Source organism: Necator americanus, chromosome I (assembly GCF_031761385.1).
Source record: "Necator americanus strain Aroian chromosome I, whole genome shotgun sequence".
NCBI lineage: Eukaryota > Metazoa > Nematoda > Chromadorea > Rhabditida > Ancylostomatidae > Necator > Necator americanus.
In genome coordinates, this window is record NC_087371.1 from 14,664,496 (window position 1) to 14,684,319 (window position 19,824).

The 19,824-nt window shown below is 43.2% G+C and overlaps 4 protein-coding genes across 6 annotated transcripts; 1 reads left to right on the forward strand and 3 right to left on the reverse strand.

Moving 5' to 3' along the window:
* Positions 1-3,160: 3,160 nt before the first annotated feature.
* Positions 3,161-6,616, reverse strand: RB195_005563 (uncharacterized protein; the record flags this gene model as incomplete). The annotated part of the gene is made up of 12 exons (XM_064178146.1): positions 3,161-3,219; positions 3,540-3,705; positions 4,175-4,303; positions 4,384-4,506; positions 4,946-5,067; positions 5,127-5,241; positions 5,299-5,421; positions 5,845-5,949; positions 6,004-6,126; positions 6,415-6,449; positions 6,531-6,555; positions 6,605-6,616. 12 exons carry the CDS (start codon positions 6,614-6,616, stop codon positions 3,161-3,163), a joined length of 1,137 nt encoding a protein of 378 aa, XP_064035226.1.
* Positions 6,617-9,300: 2,684 nt separating this feature from the next.
* RB195_005564 (uncharacterized protein) lies at positions 9,301-13,255 on the reverse strand (the record flags this gene model as incomplete). Of its 3 annotated transcripts, none has more annotated exons than XM_064178150.1 (14): positions 9,301-9,429; positions 9,682-9,806; positions 9,859-9,940; positions 10,003-10,106; positions 10,243-10,341; positions 10,693-10,783; positions 10,834-10,965; positions 11,205-11,317; positions 11,735-11,845; positions 11,906-11,977; positions 12,035-12,108; positions 12,718-12,806; positions 12,930-13,109; positions 13,202-13,255. In XM_064178150.1, 14 exons carry the CDS (start codon positions 13,253-13,255, stop codon positions 9,301-9,303), a joined length of 1,455 nt encoding a protein of 484 aa, XP_064035227.1. The 3 variants fall into 3 exon arrangements, with proteins under 3 accessions (XP_064035227.1, XP_064035228.1, XP_064035229.1); XM_064178149.1 differs by having other exon boundaries at positions 11,900-11,977; XM_064178148.1 differs by having other exon boundaries at positions 11,735-11,977.
* A 66-nt stretch (positions 13,256-13,321) lies between these two features.
* Positions 13,322-14,537, reverse strand: RB195_005565 (uncharacterized protein; the record flags this gene model as incomplete). Its single annotated transcript, XM_064178151.1, has 3 exons — positions 13,322-13,325; positions 13,422-13,589; positions 14,404-14,537. 3 exons carry the CDS (start codon positions 14,535-14,537, stop codon positions 13,322-13,324), a joined length of 306 nt encoding a protein of 101 aa, XP_064035230.1.
* A 1,179-nt stretch (positions 14,538-15,716) lies between these two features.
* On the forward strand, positions 15,717-19,614 carry RB195_005566 (uncharacterized protein; the record flags this gene model as incomplete). The annotated part of the gene is made up of 2 exons (XM_064178152.1): positions 15,717-15,735; positions 19,373-19,614. The coding sequence occupies 2 exons, from the start codon at positions 15,717-15,719 to the stop codon at positions 19,612-19,614; spliced, it is 261 nt and encodes an 86-aa protein (XP_064035231.1).
* Between the last annotated feature and the right edge of the window lie 210 nt (positions 19,615-19,824).

Sequence of the window (19,824 nt, forward strand, 5' to 3'; positions counted from 1 at the left end):
TTTTTTTCAAGCTGAAATGGAACGCGAGTGGATCTCACTGGATAATTTGTAGGACAATTTGAAGAGGTATTTTGTCTTTTCATGGGAGCTTATCTTTTCAGCGCTCTAACATAGAATTTCATCCTACACTACATATGTATATCCTAGCCCTACCATGTGTAACCTCGAGTTTAACTCTTTCACGACAGCGCGACTGTTTATTCAACGGCTGTCCGCGTAAAGATTTTGGATTGCTCAGGGCTGTGTCGTTTATTATCCATGTTTGATAGGTCCATTGGTCCCTCATTGGTCGCCCGTCCACACGAAGCAGAGCCCTAGGGTTTGGACAGCCATTTTTGAAGCACTTGGACATTCAGTTGTTGATCCGCCGGTTTAATTGTACACTGTGTCTCCATGTGTCGCTGCAGCGACATGCGGAGCAAGTTTGTGGAGAGGGTGCAGTGAGAAAGTTGTCAGTATGTGATCTCCCATTCATCCATATCTGAGGTCTAGAATCTATGTGTTTGTGTGTAAGTGGAAGTCCCCTAATTTCTTGAAATAGTTTACCTAGAACGTATCTTCGTCGGTTTCGTGATTTTTGCAATGTATTCCTAACGATGCCCTTGGTAAATTATTCATCAAAATGTTTTTGTTAATTTCTCAGAGTTGCGAAATGTGGTAACTAGATATGCACAGTGCAAATTTGCAAATTAGCATAGGAAGAACGGAAAAATTTAACTAATTGCTTATCAAATTTTTGTAGTTTTGCCTTATTTTTTGTAGTTTTGCCTCATTTGCTATCATGGCCCCTCTAGCATCGTAGTTCATTAGGAATTAATTTCTCTTCCATTTCAAAGGAGAGAAAACTTAAAATCATCTGATCATTGAGAATCACATGGGAATAACTCGGCTACTTTCAACACTTACAGATGGCCTCACTTGTGCAGCATGCAGTTTTTCGCGGTGTAATTACTTTCCAACATAAAATTTTTGAATGTATAGATTTCCAAATCAGTGTAAGCTCTTCTAAAATGGGAGTATTTGATTGCGGAACTTCCCTGGACAATAACAATCAGTCTTACAACTATATCATTTTCATTTCAAACTGGACATCAGTCGATTCAAAAATAGACATTTTCACAGATTGACAGAGAAAAAAAACAGCTTCGTAGATCTACTTGTGCATTACAAACCCAAACCCGGTATGAAAGGTGAAAGCATCACGAAAATCCCTACCAAACAATCAAAAACCCGACTGGACATTGGTGACTGTCATCTGAGTGGGTGTCGCTAAGATGACACGGCGGAACTGTTCAAACTTAAGACTTCAAAACTAAACATTCACAACAAAGGATAAAAAAGGATAAAGTGTCTGGCGTCAATCAATCCGCTTGGGATGCGCCTCCCACGTTCACTTCAATTCAGAATCGTTTGGGCTTCACGAACGTGTAACTGGCCTATACAATGACCTGCGGCGGCTAGCCGATGTGTCAAGTCAGTGTTTTTATCCTCCCAGACAAGTCTGGTACCAATTTATCGACCCCGTAGGGATGAAAGGCTTGGTGAGCACTGGGGCGAATTCGAACCTCCGATCGATCGTGCAGGAAGCGGAACCTCTAACGCTACACTACACCCGCCCTAACATTTACAACAAAACTTCAAAATATAACAACATTATGTGTAATTAAATATTGTATTATATATGGTATATAAATATTATAGCTCCTCCATACACCACTGTCTCACCAAGCCTTCATCTCTCCGAGGTCGATAAATTGGCACCAGACTTGTCTGGAAGGATAAAAGCACTGACTTGACACATCGGCTAGCCACAGCGAGTCATTTTGTAGGCCAGTTACACGTTCGTAAAACCTCAAACGATTCTGAATTGAACTGGACGTGGGGCGCATCCCAAGCGGATTGATTAACGCCAGACACTATATACTTTATCCTTTTACGTCCATTTTCAATGTGTTCATATTTTCTGTAATAAATCAAATGTCAAATCTGTAAACAAATGATGTTGATGATTATAACAAATGATGATTGATTCGACTGAAGAATGTGCTGATTTGTGTGCTATAGGTGAGTGATTGTTTTGAGATTTTTTATGGGGTCATGTTTGGCACTTTGCTTTGGTCATGTCCGTCAAGCACAGGATATTTTCGTAGTTCACAAAACGATTTGTGTCCTAACTGTAAAGTTAACTTCCGATACCATGTACTCAGACCAGTACTTGTCGTAAAAGCGAATTTTAACATTCCACACGAGCTACAGACCATGGAATATTCGAATAGTCGAATATTTATGCAAATGATGAGTTAAGGTTTGAGGTTGTGCAGAAAAGCACGAAAGAATTCCGTTGATGTATGAGCAGATCTAAGGCATCTGCCTGTGTCAGCCACCATAGACACTCAGTAGAAATGGTATGGTATAGAAAGAGAACTGCTTTTTACCGATGTCACAGTAGAAAAACCTATCATTTATACTATAGCCGTAGCTGCAATGTGATCATGGCAGAGATATCATGTCAAAATAGTTCAAGGTGTAGGTTTTTCAAGTTTATCCCAAGAAAATCAACAAAGTTCGGTTGGAGTGAGGAAGTTAGCCAACGTACAGTAGGGTGAAAACGACTTGAAGCAGTTGCGTAGGCGGCTACGCTCGAAGAGGTGCGGTGGAGCGTAGCGGCTAGGATCGAGTGAGGAACCTGGCGAACTGTAACGGTGCTAGCGAGGGTCCCATTTCGATCCTAACAGATACTCTCCGCCTCACCCGTTTTCGCCACTGCACTGTGCTTCATGTCGTTTGGACCCTACTATTCCTGAGAACCAGTACGAACTGAAGAACTCAATACTTCCTGATTTTTGCTTGCTTAATAGTAGAACCATGACGGAGTAATTATGTGTGGCATACAACTAATCAATATAGATTATGATCCCACTGTCGGCTTTTATAAGAAGACTCTGAAGATTATTAGGTAAGTCAGTGATGATCATTTCTTGTAAAATTCTTACTCGATAGATGTTTTTGAGCGAATCAGTTGCTGCACTAGAAATGAACAAGAGTTCAAAGAAAAATAAACATTATTTATGTAAGAGAAGGATGAGAGTAAATAATTGAAATCCGGTCTTATAAATAATTCCTTTGAGATTTTCTCGAGTTGACGAAGTTTCCACTGCTCTTAGGTCCCAGCAGTACCAGATTCTTTTGTTTCCGATGTTCCTTTTGTGCTCGAAGAAGCTTAACTTCATATAATACCAGCGTTGTCTTCAAGTGAATACCAAGAAGGCAAAAATATGAGGCAATAGCTACTCTGGGGATAAATGTGGGCGGGGGAGAGGGAGGTGGCACTCAGTGGCGCCCTTATTTCTCGAAGTAAATATTCAAATCAATCGAGGCTCTAAGTCCTGAGCATTAGTTTTAGAGGACAATCTATGACATGCAAACTAAATTTACTAAGGGAAAAAAATGAGTTAGAGCCCCGGGAAATAAGGGCGCCACGGAGTGTTTCCCCCTCTCCCTCCCCCCAAGTACATTTTTTCCCGCTGCTCTGAACGAACCTTCCACAATCTCCGCTCTTTCGCTTGCTTCCATCTCTGCCTGTTCTTTAAGCAGTTGTTTTCTTCTTCGCTTCGCTTCTTTCCCATCTTTTAACATTTGTTTAAATGGTCCAAGGCCTGCTTTTGATGCCATTGGTAGAAAGATGTCATAGCCTTCCTCTAGTATCTGCAATCATCTAGATCCGTTCGCGGACTTCCTCCATTGAGGTGCAAAGCAACAGGTCTTTGCTCTGTTGCGACACTATGTGCTGAGTCTAAGTCAAACTATTCAAGTCTAATTCGCAGGATTTGCGAAAATCGCACACTCATCGTAAGGTGCTATAAATAAATATTGCTCTAGTCTGAACGTAATATGAATGTCGGATAGAATTGTATACGTATTCAGTTATAAGCGGCAGGAATGGAGATCTGGCGTGATGTGGAAGTGGTAGCCTCTCATGCGGGATCGTCATCCACCTTCACATCTATGTACAAAATGGACATGAAATCGGCGGCGATCTCGATTCCAAACATGTAACCTCAGCCAAGGCAAATGCATATAAATATGGCTGCTAAGCCAAGTCCATGACCAACACACGTTTCAACAACAACAAAATGAACAATGGAACAAGTAAGAATAACCCTACGGAACTAACCTTTGCATATGGGGTGACTTTCAGTACCACGAAGGCGACGTACACAGCGAAGACCAACGATCCAGTGACAATTGAGTTCAGGGATAGAAATAATCCGACAGGTAAACCAGCGACTGCGATGCAAACCATCTTAAAGATATCATATGATGAAAAATACAGGCATTGAGTCATAAATTGAGTGCTCATAGGTGAGAGAGCATACGATGCACCTTAAAGATGACGAGGGCCCATTCTGCCGGGGTCAGAAAATCCGTCTTTGATGTGGCATTGTTGTAGATCTTTTGAGCGAGAAAGGTGGGGAACGCAAAGAAGACAAAAAGTGGAATACCAATCTAAAGAAATATAGTGGAATGCCAAACTAAAAATTGTTATGTATAGTCGAGTCAAAACGACATGGAGCTCGACGAGGTTTGTTGGCTGCGCTCAAAGCGGCGTAGTGAAGCTGGCAGTTAGAATGCTAGAAGTTAGAAGGCAGTTAGAAATGGGACCATTGCGAACTGTAGAGATGGGTGGTTCCCACTCGAACCTAGTCACTACGCTCTACGCATCGCATCGAACGCAGCCGCTTTCGCAACAGCATCGATCTTAAGACGGCTTTGACCTGTTAGGTGTAATCGTACAGTAATGAGACAGATCTTGCGACGTGACGACGCAAAGGTTCCGTCAGAAGTAATTTCTTGAAACTTCTGACAATATACGATATGTGTGCCGCTGCTCAGCAGTAGGACCAGGAAAGCTCAAAGCTGGCTAGAACAACGAGGAAAGGCTCACCATGCAAGCCAAGAAGAATACTGGTAGGTAGATAATTAGGGCGAAAGCTCGTAAATCAACAGCAAGCTTCACCCAAAACAAACCGCGCTCGATGTCATCGTAGCCGACTCGACACTTCTCACCTGATCGGAACAAACGGGCCATTGAGTCAATAGATCGAAATTCTGTATGGAACAGTTACCAGTGAAATGCATGATGCTCTCAATAGGTTCTCCACACTGCCAACAGAATCTAGTCCTACAACGCAAATTTGCACACGTGACATAACTGCAGCCTTCCTTTTCTGTGTACATAGACTGAAACAAAATATTGATCATTTTCCTGCTAAGCGAACGATATCATGCTAATTTTACCTTACAGAGTGGGCACTGTTTGACCAAGTGATTTCCACCGAGTGCATAATAGATTACATCTTTGTTATGGTAGTACTGTAACCATTGGCGATGATCCAAAGGCATGAACAGATTAAGACCGTCCTAGAAAATCAATGGACAGAACTATGGGACAGAGCTTCACTTTCAGTATTTACGCACGAGCGTTTCGGCAAGTGCAAGAAATGTATGCGAGAAGTATTCACGTAGAAGATGTCCATTTCTCCAAGACCTCGCAGAGATATCATCTACACTCGGATAAAAACGAGCTGACTTTTTACACATTGTCATTGCAGTTGCGTTCGAAGTAGCAAAATGAGATCCTTACTCAGCCTCGCTAGTCCGATCAGGGCCAGAAAGGATCCCGTCGGGGCGCAAGCGTCCACGCAATTACATCGCAAATCAGATAGTTTTGACTCGATTATAGCACCTTACTTAAAAAAGGAAAGTTACCTTCGTAGCGCTGTAGTTTTTACGAGGTCTACAGAAATAGTTCTTGCACAAAAACATTTCGGAAAAAAAACCCACTTCGTTCTCGTCTAACACCGCGTTGATGTCGTTTTCGTGTATTCGCAGAGGACACGTTAACTTTACACATTTTATGCGGGCCTTAGATTTGTCGCGAATCCAGAACTGCAACGAGTTGGGTACTTTTAAAGAGAAAAATTGATTGACAACACCTTTTACCGTCAAATGATCCAAGATGCAGGCAACACAACTGATATGTCCACACTGACGCAGCACGATACGAACACAATTCACCTGCGAACACCGTACACATGCAGCACTGCGAGGGTTTAGCGCACTCGGCTGTAAACCAGAAAATGTCCATCCTTTTGAGTTGCATAGTCGGGTCAATACGACATGAAGCACGGACATTTGCGCAAGCGGCTGCGCTCGAAGCGGAGCGGTGGAGCGTAGCGGCTAGGATCGCGTAAGGACCCTCACTGCCGCCACTCACCTCTGCAGTTCGCCATGATCCCTCCTCGATTCCAACCGCTGTTTCGACCGCACCGCTTCCGAGCGCAGTCTCTTGCGTAACAGTCCGTGCTTCATGTCGTTTTGACTCAACCATAACTATGTTTTAAGTGACCAAACTTGTTGCTGAGCAGGGTTCCCGGCTAATTGTGCTCCTTAAAAGCAGAGAATGTAAGAAGGTCCAGAGATACATATTGTTGAAGGCATCATAGGAAATTAAAAAAAGAGCAACTCACCTACGTTAGTGACAATGTTAGCAACCTAAATAAATAATTCTCTGGAAAATTTAATATTGCTTAATAAAACTCACCTTGTTCAGCATATTGGAACCACTTGTGAAGTTGTATGCATTAGAAATGAGAGTTCTTCAAAATATGTTTATTTCCTACTGCACGTCATGATTTGCAACAACTTCTGCGATAAAGCTGATGGTAGAGAAAAAGATCACTTTTCCAGTGCAAGATGCGTCCAAGAGCGGTTTAATAGTTACAATGTCCTATGCCAGTATACAAACAAAAAACATGTGAGGGCAGCGACACTGAAAACAGCAGTTAAAGGCAGCACACCACAAATTTGGCGTGCTGAGAAAATCCGCCGCAAAAGCTAAGGATACGGTTGTAAATTGCGGGATTCGGGAAGATTCACTCATTTCTCCCTGGTCGTCGCAAAAAAACGGCGTGGAAAGCGACGTTTTTCGACGAAGATTTCAGTGCAACGCGCCACAGTTGCGCGCGCGAGTGTGTGCGCATCCACATGGGAGCGGTCGAAGATTGGTGACGCCCTCTTATTAACGGATTCAAGTAAAACCAAGAAATGAAAACAATGCTGCTGAGGGGTCCGGAACGTATACATAAACGAGCGTTCTAACCTTCCTACCTCGTAGGAATTAAAGCGGATCCCACGCCGTTTTTCAGGATGATTATTGCGAAATGGGCGGAACTACCACGGATCCCGCATTCTACAACCGTATCTATAGTTCTCACGCGGATTCCCTCATCACGTCCGATTCATGGTGTGCTGCTTTTAACTCTGCCCAAGAGTGCCAGAAAGGTCCGTTGTCTCATGGAACAAAGCACGAAACTAAGAATATCACTTCTTTTTATTTTTTTAGTCACAGTCAACGTATACGTACATGAAGTCTAGTGCAGGCGATGCGGTGGAGAGTAGCGGTTAGGATCGAGGAGGGACCCTTGCTAACACCACTCATCGCTGTAGTTCGCGATGGTTCTACGTCAATTCCAATCGCTGTTTCCACTGCGCCGCTTAGAGCGCAGCTGCTCATAAGCTATAGTAGGGTCAAAACAACATGACACACGTACGTAACTGCGTACGCGGCTTATCTCGATGCGCTTCGGTGAAGCGTAGTATCTTGGAGCGTGGTGAAATCCTTGCTGACACCACCCATCGCTACAGTTTGCGACGGTCACAGCTCGGCTCCAACTACTGCTTCCACCGCCCCTTTTCGAGCGCGTACGCAAGTGCACCACAACTATATACACTCGTGATTCATGTCGTTTCGATCCGACTACACACCGTGCTTTATTTCGTTTTGACCCGGTTTCATATAGTAAGGTCCATCAACAAAACTCACCATTTCAGCCGTAACATCGAAGATCCACATTAGCCGAGTTGACAAGTCATGCAAGATTTCTTGGAGATAAAGGTTAGATCACGAGAATACTCAGTCATTATGTAACACAAATAAGTTATTCAGCGAAGTGGATTGACGTTAATGAAGGTATACTAGGGTCAAAATGACCTGAAACATGTTAAGTTTCGTAAGCGGCAGCACTCGAGGCGTTGCATTATGGCGGTGATTACGATCGGGTTGGGACCCTCGGTCGTAATTGTTAGGTTCACCGCGCCGCTTCGAGCGCAGCTGCTGCACGCAACTGCACCAGTGTTCAGATGGTTCTGACCCGACTGTAGCAAGCAGTCATACACATCGTTGTTCTTCAGCATTCTTACTCAGGAATGTGAGCTTTTTTCACACTCGCTCCCTTACTACGCTTACTAGATTCGCTTTTCAATCGGCATTTTCTTTCATTGCAGTCATCCAGTACTTAAATTCGTCCGCATTCCCAATTTTTCCATGCTTTCTCAAAGGCAGAACCAAATTTTTACTTTGGAAACGAAATAAGAGGTGTTGGAATGCAGCTCTTGGTGTTTAGCTTTCTTGGACTAATGTGGAAAAGTGGACAGCCAGAGACTTTGGAAAACATCATGTATTATCAGCTCAAGCCCCAAAGGAGAACCCTAAGGTTTTATTTTTGCTCTTGTTTTACTCTACTTGTTCCTATGCATTCTAGTAGGAATTTTCTCCATGTTTCACTCAAATTTGTTATTATTAATTTGTTATTCGCACAATATGAAGTTATGCAGGTTAGAGCAGCCCGGTATTTTCCGCATGTCTGATCTGTAACATGTCTTAGAAGTGATGAATGGAGTGTCTAAATAATTCAAAAGGTGGAATGTGAAATTTTTGGGGAACCACATACTCATATTTTCGGAGTCGCTTTGCTGTGCATAGTACACTAAAAAAATAACATAATACATCATCAACAAATACAAAACGCTTTTTCAAAGGCAAATGACGAGACAAATTGGTGGGTTCGAACACGGACATCAATGTGGGCGTGATGTAACTACTGTGGCATACTGAATGGACCAATGAAACAAGTACGATGACCCTCTTGCGTGAAGAGAACTAAATTTTGGAGAATTCAGTTGGTTTGGGTGGAATGAACGGAGCCGACGGCGGCTCTGTCATCATCCGAGTTGGCGCCAACAGTACAATGGAATGTCTCACATTGAACAATGGACTAGCTAACGAATAATCGAACCTATTCGATCCGAATAGACACCAGTTCAATAAGTTCTAAAAAGGAGAAAAACATAAAATCAATAAAGCCACCCTAGAAAAACAACAATTACGGTGTCTCCAAAATAGGCAACAACCAGCGGAAAAAATTCACACCAAACGCGAAAGTTTCTGGTTAGGTGTGGTCAGGTACTGCTGACAATTCGTCCGAAATGATCCATGGAAGTGATGCAGTTGCCGTCCGAGACCACCATGCCTGATCGGGATACGTGGACACGTTTCAGACCTCGTTTCACATAGGCTTTTTCGCTTTCCTGTAATGAATCAATGTAGACTAATTCCAATCGTCTAGCGAAAAAGCTCCTTTTTTTAGCATGGCGAACGCTTGCTCAATCCAACTCAAAAACAGTCCAAGTGGTTACACGATCTTGGCTCAGCAGATTGCACCTACGCTTCGCGATTGCGCAAAACATAGCTGCTAGGATGTTACTCGTGATCCATCCATTCCTGCACCATTGGAATAAAAAATTGGACTAGACAGCAGAAGCCTTTAAGAGAGAATCAACCTGCACTCCCATGTCGATGTATGAACTCCGCACGAATACAGCGGCTGTTGATGGACTACACTGAATCACTCGCGGTCGAGCATCTACAGTGACATCACCGTTACGACTCTGACGTACCGACATCCCTACAAACTACTGGTACAGACCGGAGTATTGTGAAGTGCAACGTTCAGATACCATTGATATGCATGAGAAGCGATCCATCTGCCTTACGATCGTACGACGCTTCATGAACGATCTCCTTTGACATCACCGTGAACTAAATTTATTAGTATTTTTTGTTTAAAGTCACCTTGAATTAGGAATCGAAGAGCATTGAACCTGAGTGCCAGTCTGGGCTTCGTGGTAGAACAGTCTGATAGAGAAGTCGTTCTCCAAGTGTCCCGAGGAGAAGTCGAGCGTCTCTAGCGATACAGCCGAAGGTCCTGAAACGAGTATGGCTGCATCATATGATGTGCCTTACATCATGGTTTTGTTCTTCAACTATATGATTTGCATATATTATTATATATGTTTTTTTTACAAAAATATGAAACGAACAAGATACATTTGAAAGAAAACCTTTGATGTGGCTGGACACAAGGTAAGCTTCGTTTAAATGGCTCATTGAGAACAGTATTCCTTCGTCGCCTATTACTGCCAATCGATCATTGGTGGAGGCTGAAATGTGATAGAACGTGGTGCAAATATATAAAAACTCATCATAGGTCCTACGAACTTTCCTAACGGCTTTTCGCCTAGAGCTGTACGAAACTAGGTCAGAAAATTTAGGTTAGCGCTAGTACTAAGAATCCTAGCTCTAATCCTTGATTTAAAAAAAGTCTCGTAAGTGCGCACATTGATTAAGAAGATCCCGTTGGTGCACAGTTCTCGTAGTGACTCTGAGCGGGAAAGTCACCGCAGATTTTTTTAGCCAAAAATCTCAGTTTGAAAGTTGCTAACACTAGTTCCGGACATAATATCCCAGCCTATTTTAAAGTACTGATCATTAATCAACATTGCTACACTCACAGAATTTTGTGTAGACCATATCACGAGTGTGCAGCATCCTGGCCTTCTTATGTAAAATACACGATGCCGTCCCTCGTCCATTGATAAACGCCTAGAAATTTCCATCTTATGAACGCTAAGACTGGTGCCTGATATACTCACAGCGAAATTGTCATGACATACGACACGAACGCATCGATCGATCGACATTTCGATAATAACTGCATGCGACAAAATGACAGAAATCGAACCCGCAGGTGATACGTAGATCAGCGGATAGGTGACGCGACCAGACTAAAACAGCACTGTTATCGGATCAAAACTAACTGAAGCTCAGTGCAGTTTAATAAGAATTGGTGTGCCCTCGCTAGCTCTACTCATCGCAGCGGTCTGCGAGAAGCTAACGACGCTCTCACTTCGATCCTAACTGCTCACTGTTCCCCGCCGCTTACGCAACTCCACCGAGCTTCAGGCCTTTTTGACCCGACTTATAAGTTGGCACCATCATTGAATAATCTTATGCAATCACAAACTTCTGTGCGTAGGCTGCGTAAAGGAGCAGACGAACGAGGGTCGTTTGTCGGCGTAGCTGCAGCAAATTTCTGGTGATCACGACGAGATGAATCGCTTTTGGCCGGTAATGGTGCTGAAACATCAGTGTGAAGTCTTACGCGGACAACAAGTCAACAGCTATCTATCCCAGAACACGTGACATGAAAACTGTTTGGCAGAATTCAACCGAACCAATTTCATCGACACATAGGAGTATAAACAAGCCTTAAGTTAGTTAATCGACTATAGCTTTCTTTACTTCAAAAAAGTTCTGTTCTTTTTGCTCCCAAACAATAGTGAAATCAGCATATGAATTGTCAGACGACACTCTATTGTTCGCTTTGAACGATTTCGCTGTTTTTCTTCGAATGAACTGGTTCGATTGAAACCATTGACAGCCATGAATCCCATCCTAAGAATATTAGTTATCCGATAGTTCTTTTTTAAAGTTATTTCTAGCAAATGTGGATTCCGGCACAGAAAGAGGGCAACTTCTTATAGCTTCACTCACAAGTCTCCTCCGCTGCTTTAGGTGCTGTGGTGCCCTCGTCACGATTCTCCTTGCATTCCCTTACTCTTCGGTCTCGTCCAACATCGCGATTCTGTTGCGGACTCGTAGCATCTGCGCTAGAAGGGACTGATGTTGGGCTTTTGGCTCGGCGTCTTACCCCGCCACCTCCACCAGGACTGTCCGGGCCTCCGCCGCGATTGTTGAGGTGTCGCAGCGGCGTAGCAGCTGGGACTCGGAATCGAGCTGAAACTATAGTCGGTATTACAACTACTAAATTAAGATAAAAATTGCTTTACGAACGAGAGAATAAGCTGCCCTGTGGTTCGAAATACTCGCCGGGGAATGGTGGAACAACTGGCATTTGAACCCCCATTCTGAAAAAGAAGTGACTTTTTTTTTCGAAAAGATAAAAAATGATGTCAGACAGCACCACTGTAAGAACTCGCCCATGCATGTTGTAACTCTTGTTGTATAGATTGGAAGAATAGGAACTAAAGTTTAACGTTACATTGCGCCGTCGTTGGCAACGATGACCAACATTTGTGATTTTTCCCACATAAAAAGGAACTGCAATCTTGGCAGTCATCGCCAATGGCAACAGAGTCCAACGACAATCTTTTAGATCGACGATGGCATAGATCAATTGGAACTCGTACTGAAGGCGGATATTACGCGTGCTCCCAGTGCTAATACGACAGCCTCTCACTCAAAAGCGGGATACAGTCGGGAGAAAACAGCCTGAAGCCCCATGCAAATGATTATCCACGAACCTACGCGGTAGAGCTAGGAGTTCCTGTTGAGGCGCACCTCACTCAGGCTGAAGACATGAGTAGGGGTCAGCCACCTCTCCCTTGGATTGCGGTCGCAACACTCCACCGTGCCGCTTCAAGTGCAGCCATTTACGCAATTGCATGGATGTTCAGGTCGTTCTGACCCGACTATAGTGATGGGTAAACTAGGAATGCATGCGAAAATTAACTCACGGAGTAGCCATGCCATACATTCGACCCATGTAAGTGGGCGGAGTCTGGGCGAAACGTCCCGGACTGAACATACCACCACGGGATTGGAACTGTAAACACATCGAGCGTCGTGTTAAAACATGCTTTACAAGGCTGCTGTCAAAGAATCGGAATGTTGACCGCGACGCAGCCGCGCGTACACCAAAATGTTAGTTGACCTGGGTGGGACCAACCTGTCTCGTTCGACCGCCACGCCCCACAAAATTACGACCGTGTGCAGGTGATCGACTGGCGCTACTGCTTGTATTGGTCGCGTTCTTTTTGAAGTGCTGACTGTAACCGTTATCGTCCTGCTGTCCTTCGGATGTACGCTCAGTAACGCAAAGCGATTCCGTGTTTTCCACAACTGCTGCCTAGATGAACAGGTGGTTCTGCATTCTCAGAGCTACTAGAGAAGACCTTTTTGCTTTAGACCCTCATAAAATGAGAACATGCAGTATGTTACCTGACCATCCTCATCTGACTGTGTCGATGCGACACTCAGTGAATCAGTTTCCATGCTGATCGATGCGAATTCTTGTTTGGTGGGTAAGTAGTGTCAGAACGGAGGCTGACAGTATTTAGCTCAGCTGAAAGAAGTCACACTTTGAGATGCCTTCGCTGGAGACCTACCAAGCAAAGATGAAAATTTCCAGAAGAAAGAACGTTGGAACAATGCTACCGACCGTGGTGGTTTTGCGAATGAGTGGTACTCTCCGGGAATATTGCTCTCCACGCTGGATGTCGCTATCACAACCTCGTTTACACCTGTGGACGATAACAACAAAAGATCGTCAACGTTGCAGACACCAACGTGTTGGTGATCGAGTAGGGTCCGCACGACTTGAAGCTTACTGCAGTTGCAAAAGCGTTGCGCTCGATGCGGCGCGGTGAGTCAGCGGTTGCGACCTTCGAGTGGACCCTACCGCTGGCTTCACTTCGCCCCTCGTCTGTTCACCTTCTTTTGAGAACTTTTTCCAAATTACTTTTCCTTTCTTCCCATGAGTAGGATGTGCGATATTGTTGGATCTGTTGGTTATCGATTCCTTTAGTCTACTAAAACGACGCATGATTTCAGCTGCTATGTACGAAAGTACTCTAATTGACACATGCTCCTTCAGCCGTTCACCCTGAGCAAAAACCACTACTTACAAGAGTAATATTTTCTAGGAAGTGAAGGTAACGTAAAAGGGTTAACAGCTAACACATGTCTCTTTCGTATAACTGGGTGAATACGGCTTAAAGGAATCACTCCACGAATCTGATGTGGTACGGATTTCAGGTGGGGTATTCTTATAAGGGATAGTAGATTATAGAGAGGAGGGTGATTTCGTCCATTTCTTCCTAATTGCGGTAAAAAACGGCCCGGACGATACGGCTTCGAACGATCCGGCGCGCTATTTTCTACAACGAGTTCGATTGTAGCGCGCCAGCCTTGTGCACGCGCGCATCTTCCGGACCGTTCTTTACGGCAATCAGGAAGAAATGGACGGAATCACCCCCTCTCCATAATCTACTATCCCGTATACGAATACTCCACCTGAAATTCGGACCACCTCAGATTCGTGGAGTGATGCCTTTAATCTGTGAAGTTGCGTAGGCGACTGCGCTCGAAGCGGCGCGGTGGAGCAAGGTAGCTTTTGGGATCGAGCTCGAACCATCGCCAACCTCACTGGGACTGCAGAGATGAATGGAGATATCGGATGTCCTACTTCGATCACAACCGCTAGCTTACTGCTTCGACCGCTGCTTCTTACGCAACTGCAGCGAGCTTCAGGTCGTTTTGACCCGAGTATAACCATCTGAAGGGAAGCCTTCGCGTTCATGTAGTCGAAGCAGTTACGAACAAATGAGACTTGCGGTGCCGATACTGTAGATGGTTACGTCGGATACTTCTATCCTCTGTCATTTTTACCTCGTTCCGTTAATTCCTGCAGAACCCGACAATTTCTACAACCTCTTCCGTGATATTGCAAGTCGCACAATTTACTGCTGTGGGCTCACGAACTTCTTAGTTTTGTTAAGGTCAATATTGGGGTCAACATATAAAAATGCATTTTTTTTAAGATTGTAGTCCCAAGTCTGAGATTTGCAAAAGTGGGTGAACCCAAGGAAGAAGCATAATAGAACTGTGAAGGCACTATTTGAGATAGGGTCAAGCGTAAAGTCGGGAAAAACCCTTCAGAAAACGACTTCCCCCATTGAAGACCACCATAAAAACGACCCCCTTATTTCATTCTTCCTAGTATAGCCACTCATATAGTAGTCAAAAATTACTTATAATAAGTAGAATGAAAGAAACAAATTTAATAAGTAAATTAAAACAAAGTAATATAATGTAGTAAATATTAATAAATAGTGCTATAATCCCATCCGCTTGAGGTCCCCATCCATTCGCCCAGGGTCCCTGACGGATTCCTCAGTTCTGGATTAAGTTGGTCACCCAAACCCTGGTATCAGTTTATCTACTGTAGAGTTCTGGGTTTGGGAAAAGGATCACGCGTGAGGATTTCTCCTTCTGTAGCAGGAGAGTGACCAGCCAGCTCACCACATATTATGCTGTGGAGAGTTGGACTAGCTGTGTAAAACATGGGCGAAATTCCAGTGAGCTCTGTTCCATCTTGTTTTATTATAGTTTCATGGTACAGTCGTAGGTGTTTTCAAATAAATAAATAAATAATGAGTACTAATGTGTAGTGCTGCAAGCTAAGAAAAGTATATATTGTAAACGCCATAGATGGTTCACTGCAAGAATTAGAAAGAATGCGTCCTCATATAGGTTGAAAATATGAGGAAATTCTCAGCGTGTATCCGACGACACAATTTTTCTTTTGACAGTGATAACAAATGATCGAGAGTTTGATCCCCGCCGGAATCATTATTTGTGCAAAATGGAAGAAGAAACTGAGAATGACAGAGGGCATTTTAGAACCATTTCCACACTATTTTCTACTATTTACAGACAATCTTACCCACTGAAGATGAAAACGAACGGTCGAGGTTTGATCTCCTTCGGGATCTTTCCATTTTTCCAGACTGGAAAAAAAGCAACTAATACCGCTGCAGAACGTATCCCAAAAGCATTGTCACACTGTCAAGAATAGTTCGATCTCCGCAAGAATCTTGATTTTCGCAAAACGAAAAAAGAATTATTCAGAAGAGCATTTCACCAGCAATTTTTCTGAATTTGTATTCACAACATTACTTTCCGCATTTAGGTGTGATTCAGAGGCAATCCCTCCGTTTCAATCCCTAACCGTTTCAATAAGAACGGTAGTGCAGCGTACTGCGCCGTTGGATAGCACTGCAAGACAGCATCATCGGCCTCTCAACAGAGTACGTATTTTTTGATCGATATGCTCGAGTTGTAGCCAAGATTGGTATTGATCTTTCTTCACTAATTAACAGCTAATGCTTCGGCGTTTTCGCCGTCGTCAGAGCTGCGTTACTCGACAGGTATGAGCTTCCTCCCGAAGGCCTCACGTCGTGGACGGTCCAAGAAAGCTCCCGTTCTTTTTGCCTCACATTTCCGATGATATGAGCAGAGCGGTTCGTAGCTATCTACGCAGAGCAAGTCTACAGAACGACGTGCGTTTCACCGACTATGCACAGCTCCCAGCTGCATGGTTTTCCCATGTGGAAGAGAGAGTAATTGCATGGTATCAGAAGTGATGTGTCGTATTACGTCCAGGTCGTATGGTGACGATTATGTGGGGGTAACGGAACGCCGGCTGTGTATTCGCGTCAAGGAGCGTCTAGGTGGACTCGGAAAATCTAAACTCTACCCCACTCGGAGCCCACCAGAGAATATGCCATCCGAAATCAGAAGTCCGAAATAGAAGTAGAATCTACGATACTACCCTTCGAGTACGAGATCATAGTGTGCAGAACACAGAGGCATTTTGGATAACTGCCAAAAGTTCCAAATGAACAGAAACGATGAGTGCATTGCGGTCACAATCGAAGTAGCCCCATCTCAATCTCTGTGCGGGTTTTGATCCTCAGAGATCTCCTCGATCCGATTGAGATCGAAGAGGGCCGTAGGGTACCTGTAAAAAAACGGCTGTGATTCATAGTTGTGGTCTGTTATGTTTCCAGTTTGAGGAAAATGGGTGTGCACTAGCCGATGTGTTGTTGTTTCAGTTTATCTTTCATTTGAATCCTTTCTGTAGGATGATCGGGTATTGGTAGCATATGTCACTGATTTTTCCAGGCTCTGAAGATGGCCGAAACGTTAGCGTTAGTTGATGATCAATGGCAATCTTGGGTACAGCTGAAGCAAATAAATCAAAAGCTACGTATTCAACATGCGAAGATTCAAGAATAGTCGAACATGGCACCACTGAGAGTGCTAGAGGTCTATAGGGAAAGGTCAAAGAAATAAATGAAATTTTTCTTTTACGGCCTTTTAGTACATTACACGAAGTCACCTCTGGTAGTTCCATCCTTGTATAAAATGATAATACAAAAACTGGTCAGATTTGATGGTAGTGACAGCAGGTTGAATTTTTAGGAGGATCAAAATTTTTACTCAGCAACGTGTATTCAAAACACTTTGTTTTCCAATTCATTACTTTCACAGCTTCCACCACGTTATTTATAGTACACTGTATTTACCTAAGTATTCAATGGTTCGTTCTCTGACAGTTGATTGCCAGTACCGGATAGTCATTTGACCCCATACTCAAAATTTTCCATTTTTCTTTTAAATCTTTTTAAACAACTCATCCTCAAGCAGGGCTGTCAGACATAGTTCAAAACGCATTGTATAATTTATACTCTTTTTCTTGCCTCCGTACTTACGATCCCGATCCATTTACCCTAATCTCGATGTCCTTCATTTGTTTAGTATTTTCCCAAACCGGTTCAAAATGTGTCCGAAATTAAACCAGCAAAATGCTTTGAAAAATACTTCACGCCATCTATTGTTCCAATATTTTGCATACCTTAATGTGTGTTTATTTAAAATCGACTACCTTCTCGTCTTTTTCCACTCGTTCTCATTTTCTTCCACTTTCGACCCGCCTTACAACCTCATTCCTGCTCCTACACCACTCCTACAAAAATTCTCAGGACCCTTTTTTAAATGTCGCTATTTTGCGTGGAATAGCGTCTTATTGAAAGTCTTCATTAACCACTGCATGTGCATTGTTCAGCCTTTTCGAAGCTTATAATAAGTAGCGATCCCTCTGTCTCCCAGTGGTGATAGTCCATTCCAGATTGTTTGCAAAAAATAAAAGCGGACTGGATAGCGTTCTTGGAATGTTTTCTCTTTGAGATCCAGAGATTTGCAAGTAGAATACAGGTCTGTTGTGGAGTAGTGGAATTCTATGGAACTGGGGAATTTCTCTTCCATTTAAACCACATCCATGTCGTCATTTTCGTAGTGCGTACCTTAGTGACTTAAAAGTCAAGAAATCATCTCTGACGAGATCTTTTCCAAACAAAAATTGCACGCTTTTCGAGTTATTGGTTTTGCTGCCGTTTTTCTCTGTTAAAGTTTCTGATGTCATTTAATACCTCCTTTTAACATCTGTGCAGGCTTCTCTTTAATTTGCGTCACATACAAGGTTTGACGGTTCCCATCGTGTTTTTCTTGATTACACATGATTTTTACGTGATTGCGCTTGTTTGAACGTTCTTGGTGTTACTGAATTTATCACTGACGCTGACTTGTCACAGGACATGTCAGGCACCGAATGTCTCGCACAGCCTAGGACGCAGACCGCAATTTGGTCAGGACTCTACTAATTTATGGAAGCGCGTAGGTGATTCCCTGTGGGACCACACACATACAATTTCGTTCCTGTCTCCCTTATCTTTTTGTTGTCGATTTGCTCTGCATTATCCCTTCGCATAGAGCATCTTATCTACTAAGGTATTCACTGTTGCTCTTTATAAAATGTACTTTTTCTTGCCCTTTAGCATGTATGGGGCTATTCGCCAAAGGACCTTTTCGTCTAACAATGAGGTCTCTCATTTTTTATATGTTCTTTTTAGTTCAACAACTGCATCTGGTTCAACTTTGTCGCTGATTGCTCTGGTGACGAATTCGTTCCCTCCTGTCGGAGTCCGACCAAACAATCACGAGTCGACTACATGTTCTCGACAAATATAGGTGAGTGCTTTTCAAGACGTGTTCCACCTATTTTTGCAAATTTATTCTGGGTCTCGCATATTCGGAAATCCAGTAGAGCCAAGAATAAGTTGGAACTAACACCAGAATCATTGTAATCAAATCAAAGTTAAAATTAGAAAAAAGTTGAAAATTAAAATTAAAACTGAAACATAATCAATTAAGTTGTTTGCTTTTCCCCTTTATTTTGTTCCCCATATAGAGAGTACGGCATAGTTATGGAATAAATATGTTCGTAGTGCGTCTCTTCCTCCAACTGGCTGCGAGGATCTCAGTGAGATCATATGAGAACGAAACCAAATATGTCTTTTTTAACAACCAATTCACATTAAAAACTGAATATTCGGACTGATTCATTTGTGTTTTGAATTCCCGAAGAAGAAGGTATCAATTACTTAAAGATCTGAAAAAAATCTCAAAAATAAGCACAATTTAGTGTTTAATTTAAAGTTTCTAGCGTTAATCAATCCGCTTGGGATGCCCACGTTCACTTCAATTCAGAATCGTTTGAGGTTTACGAACGTGTAACTGGCCTATACAATGACCTGTGGTGGCTAGCCGATGTGTCAAGTCAGTGCTTTTATCCTCCCACACAAGTCTGGTACCAATTTATCGACCCCGGAGGGATGAAAGGCTTAGTGAGCACTAAGGCGGATTCGAATTCAATTCGAATTCGATCGATCGTGCAGGGAGCGAAACCTCTATCTGGTACACCACACCCGCCCTCACAATTTAGTGTATAACAGGAAAATTAAGTCACACTCACCATGAGGTATATCTTTGGCAGGAAGTTTGCCTATTATTCTCTGCATTTTGTACGGTTTGATATTACCGCCTGTTATATTATTAGCAATTTGCAAGCACACTATTAAGGCGTTTTGGCGCACTATTTTCCACAGGGAGTTCGAGTGGAGCGCGCCAGCCTTGTACGGCGCCGCATCTTCCGGGCCGTT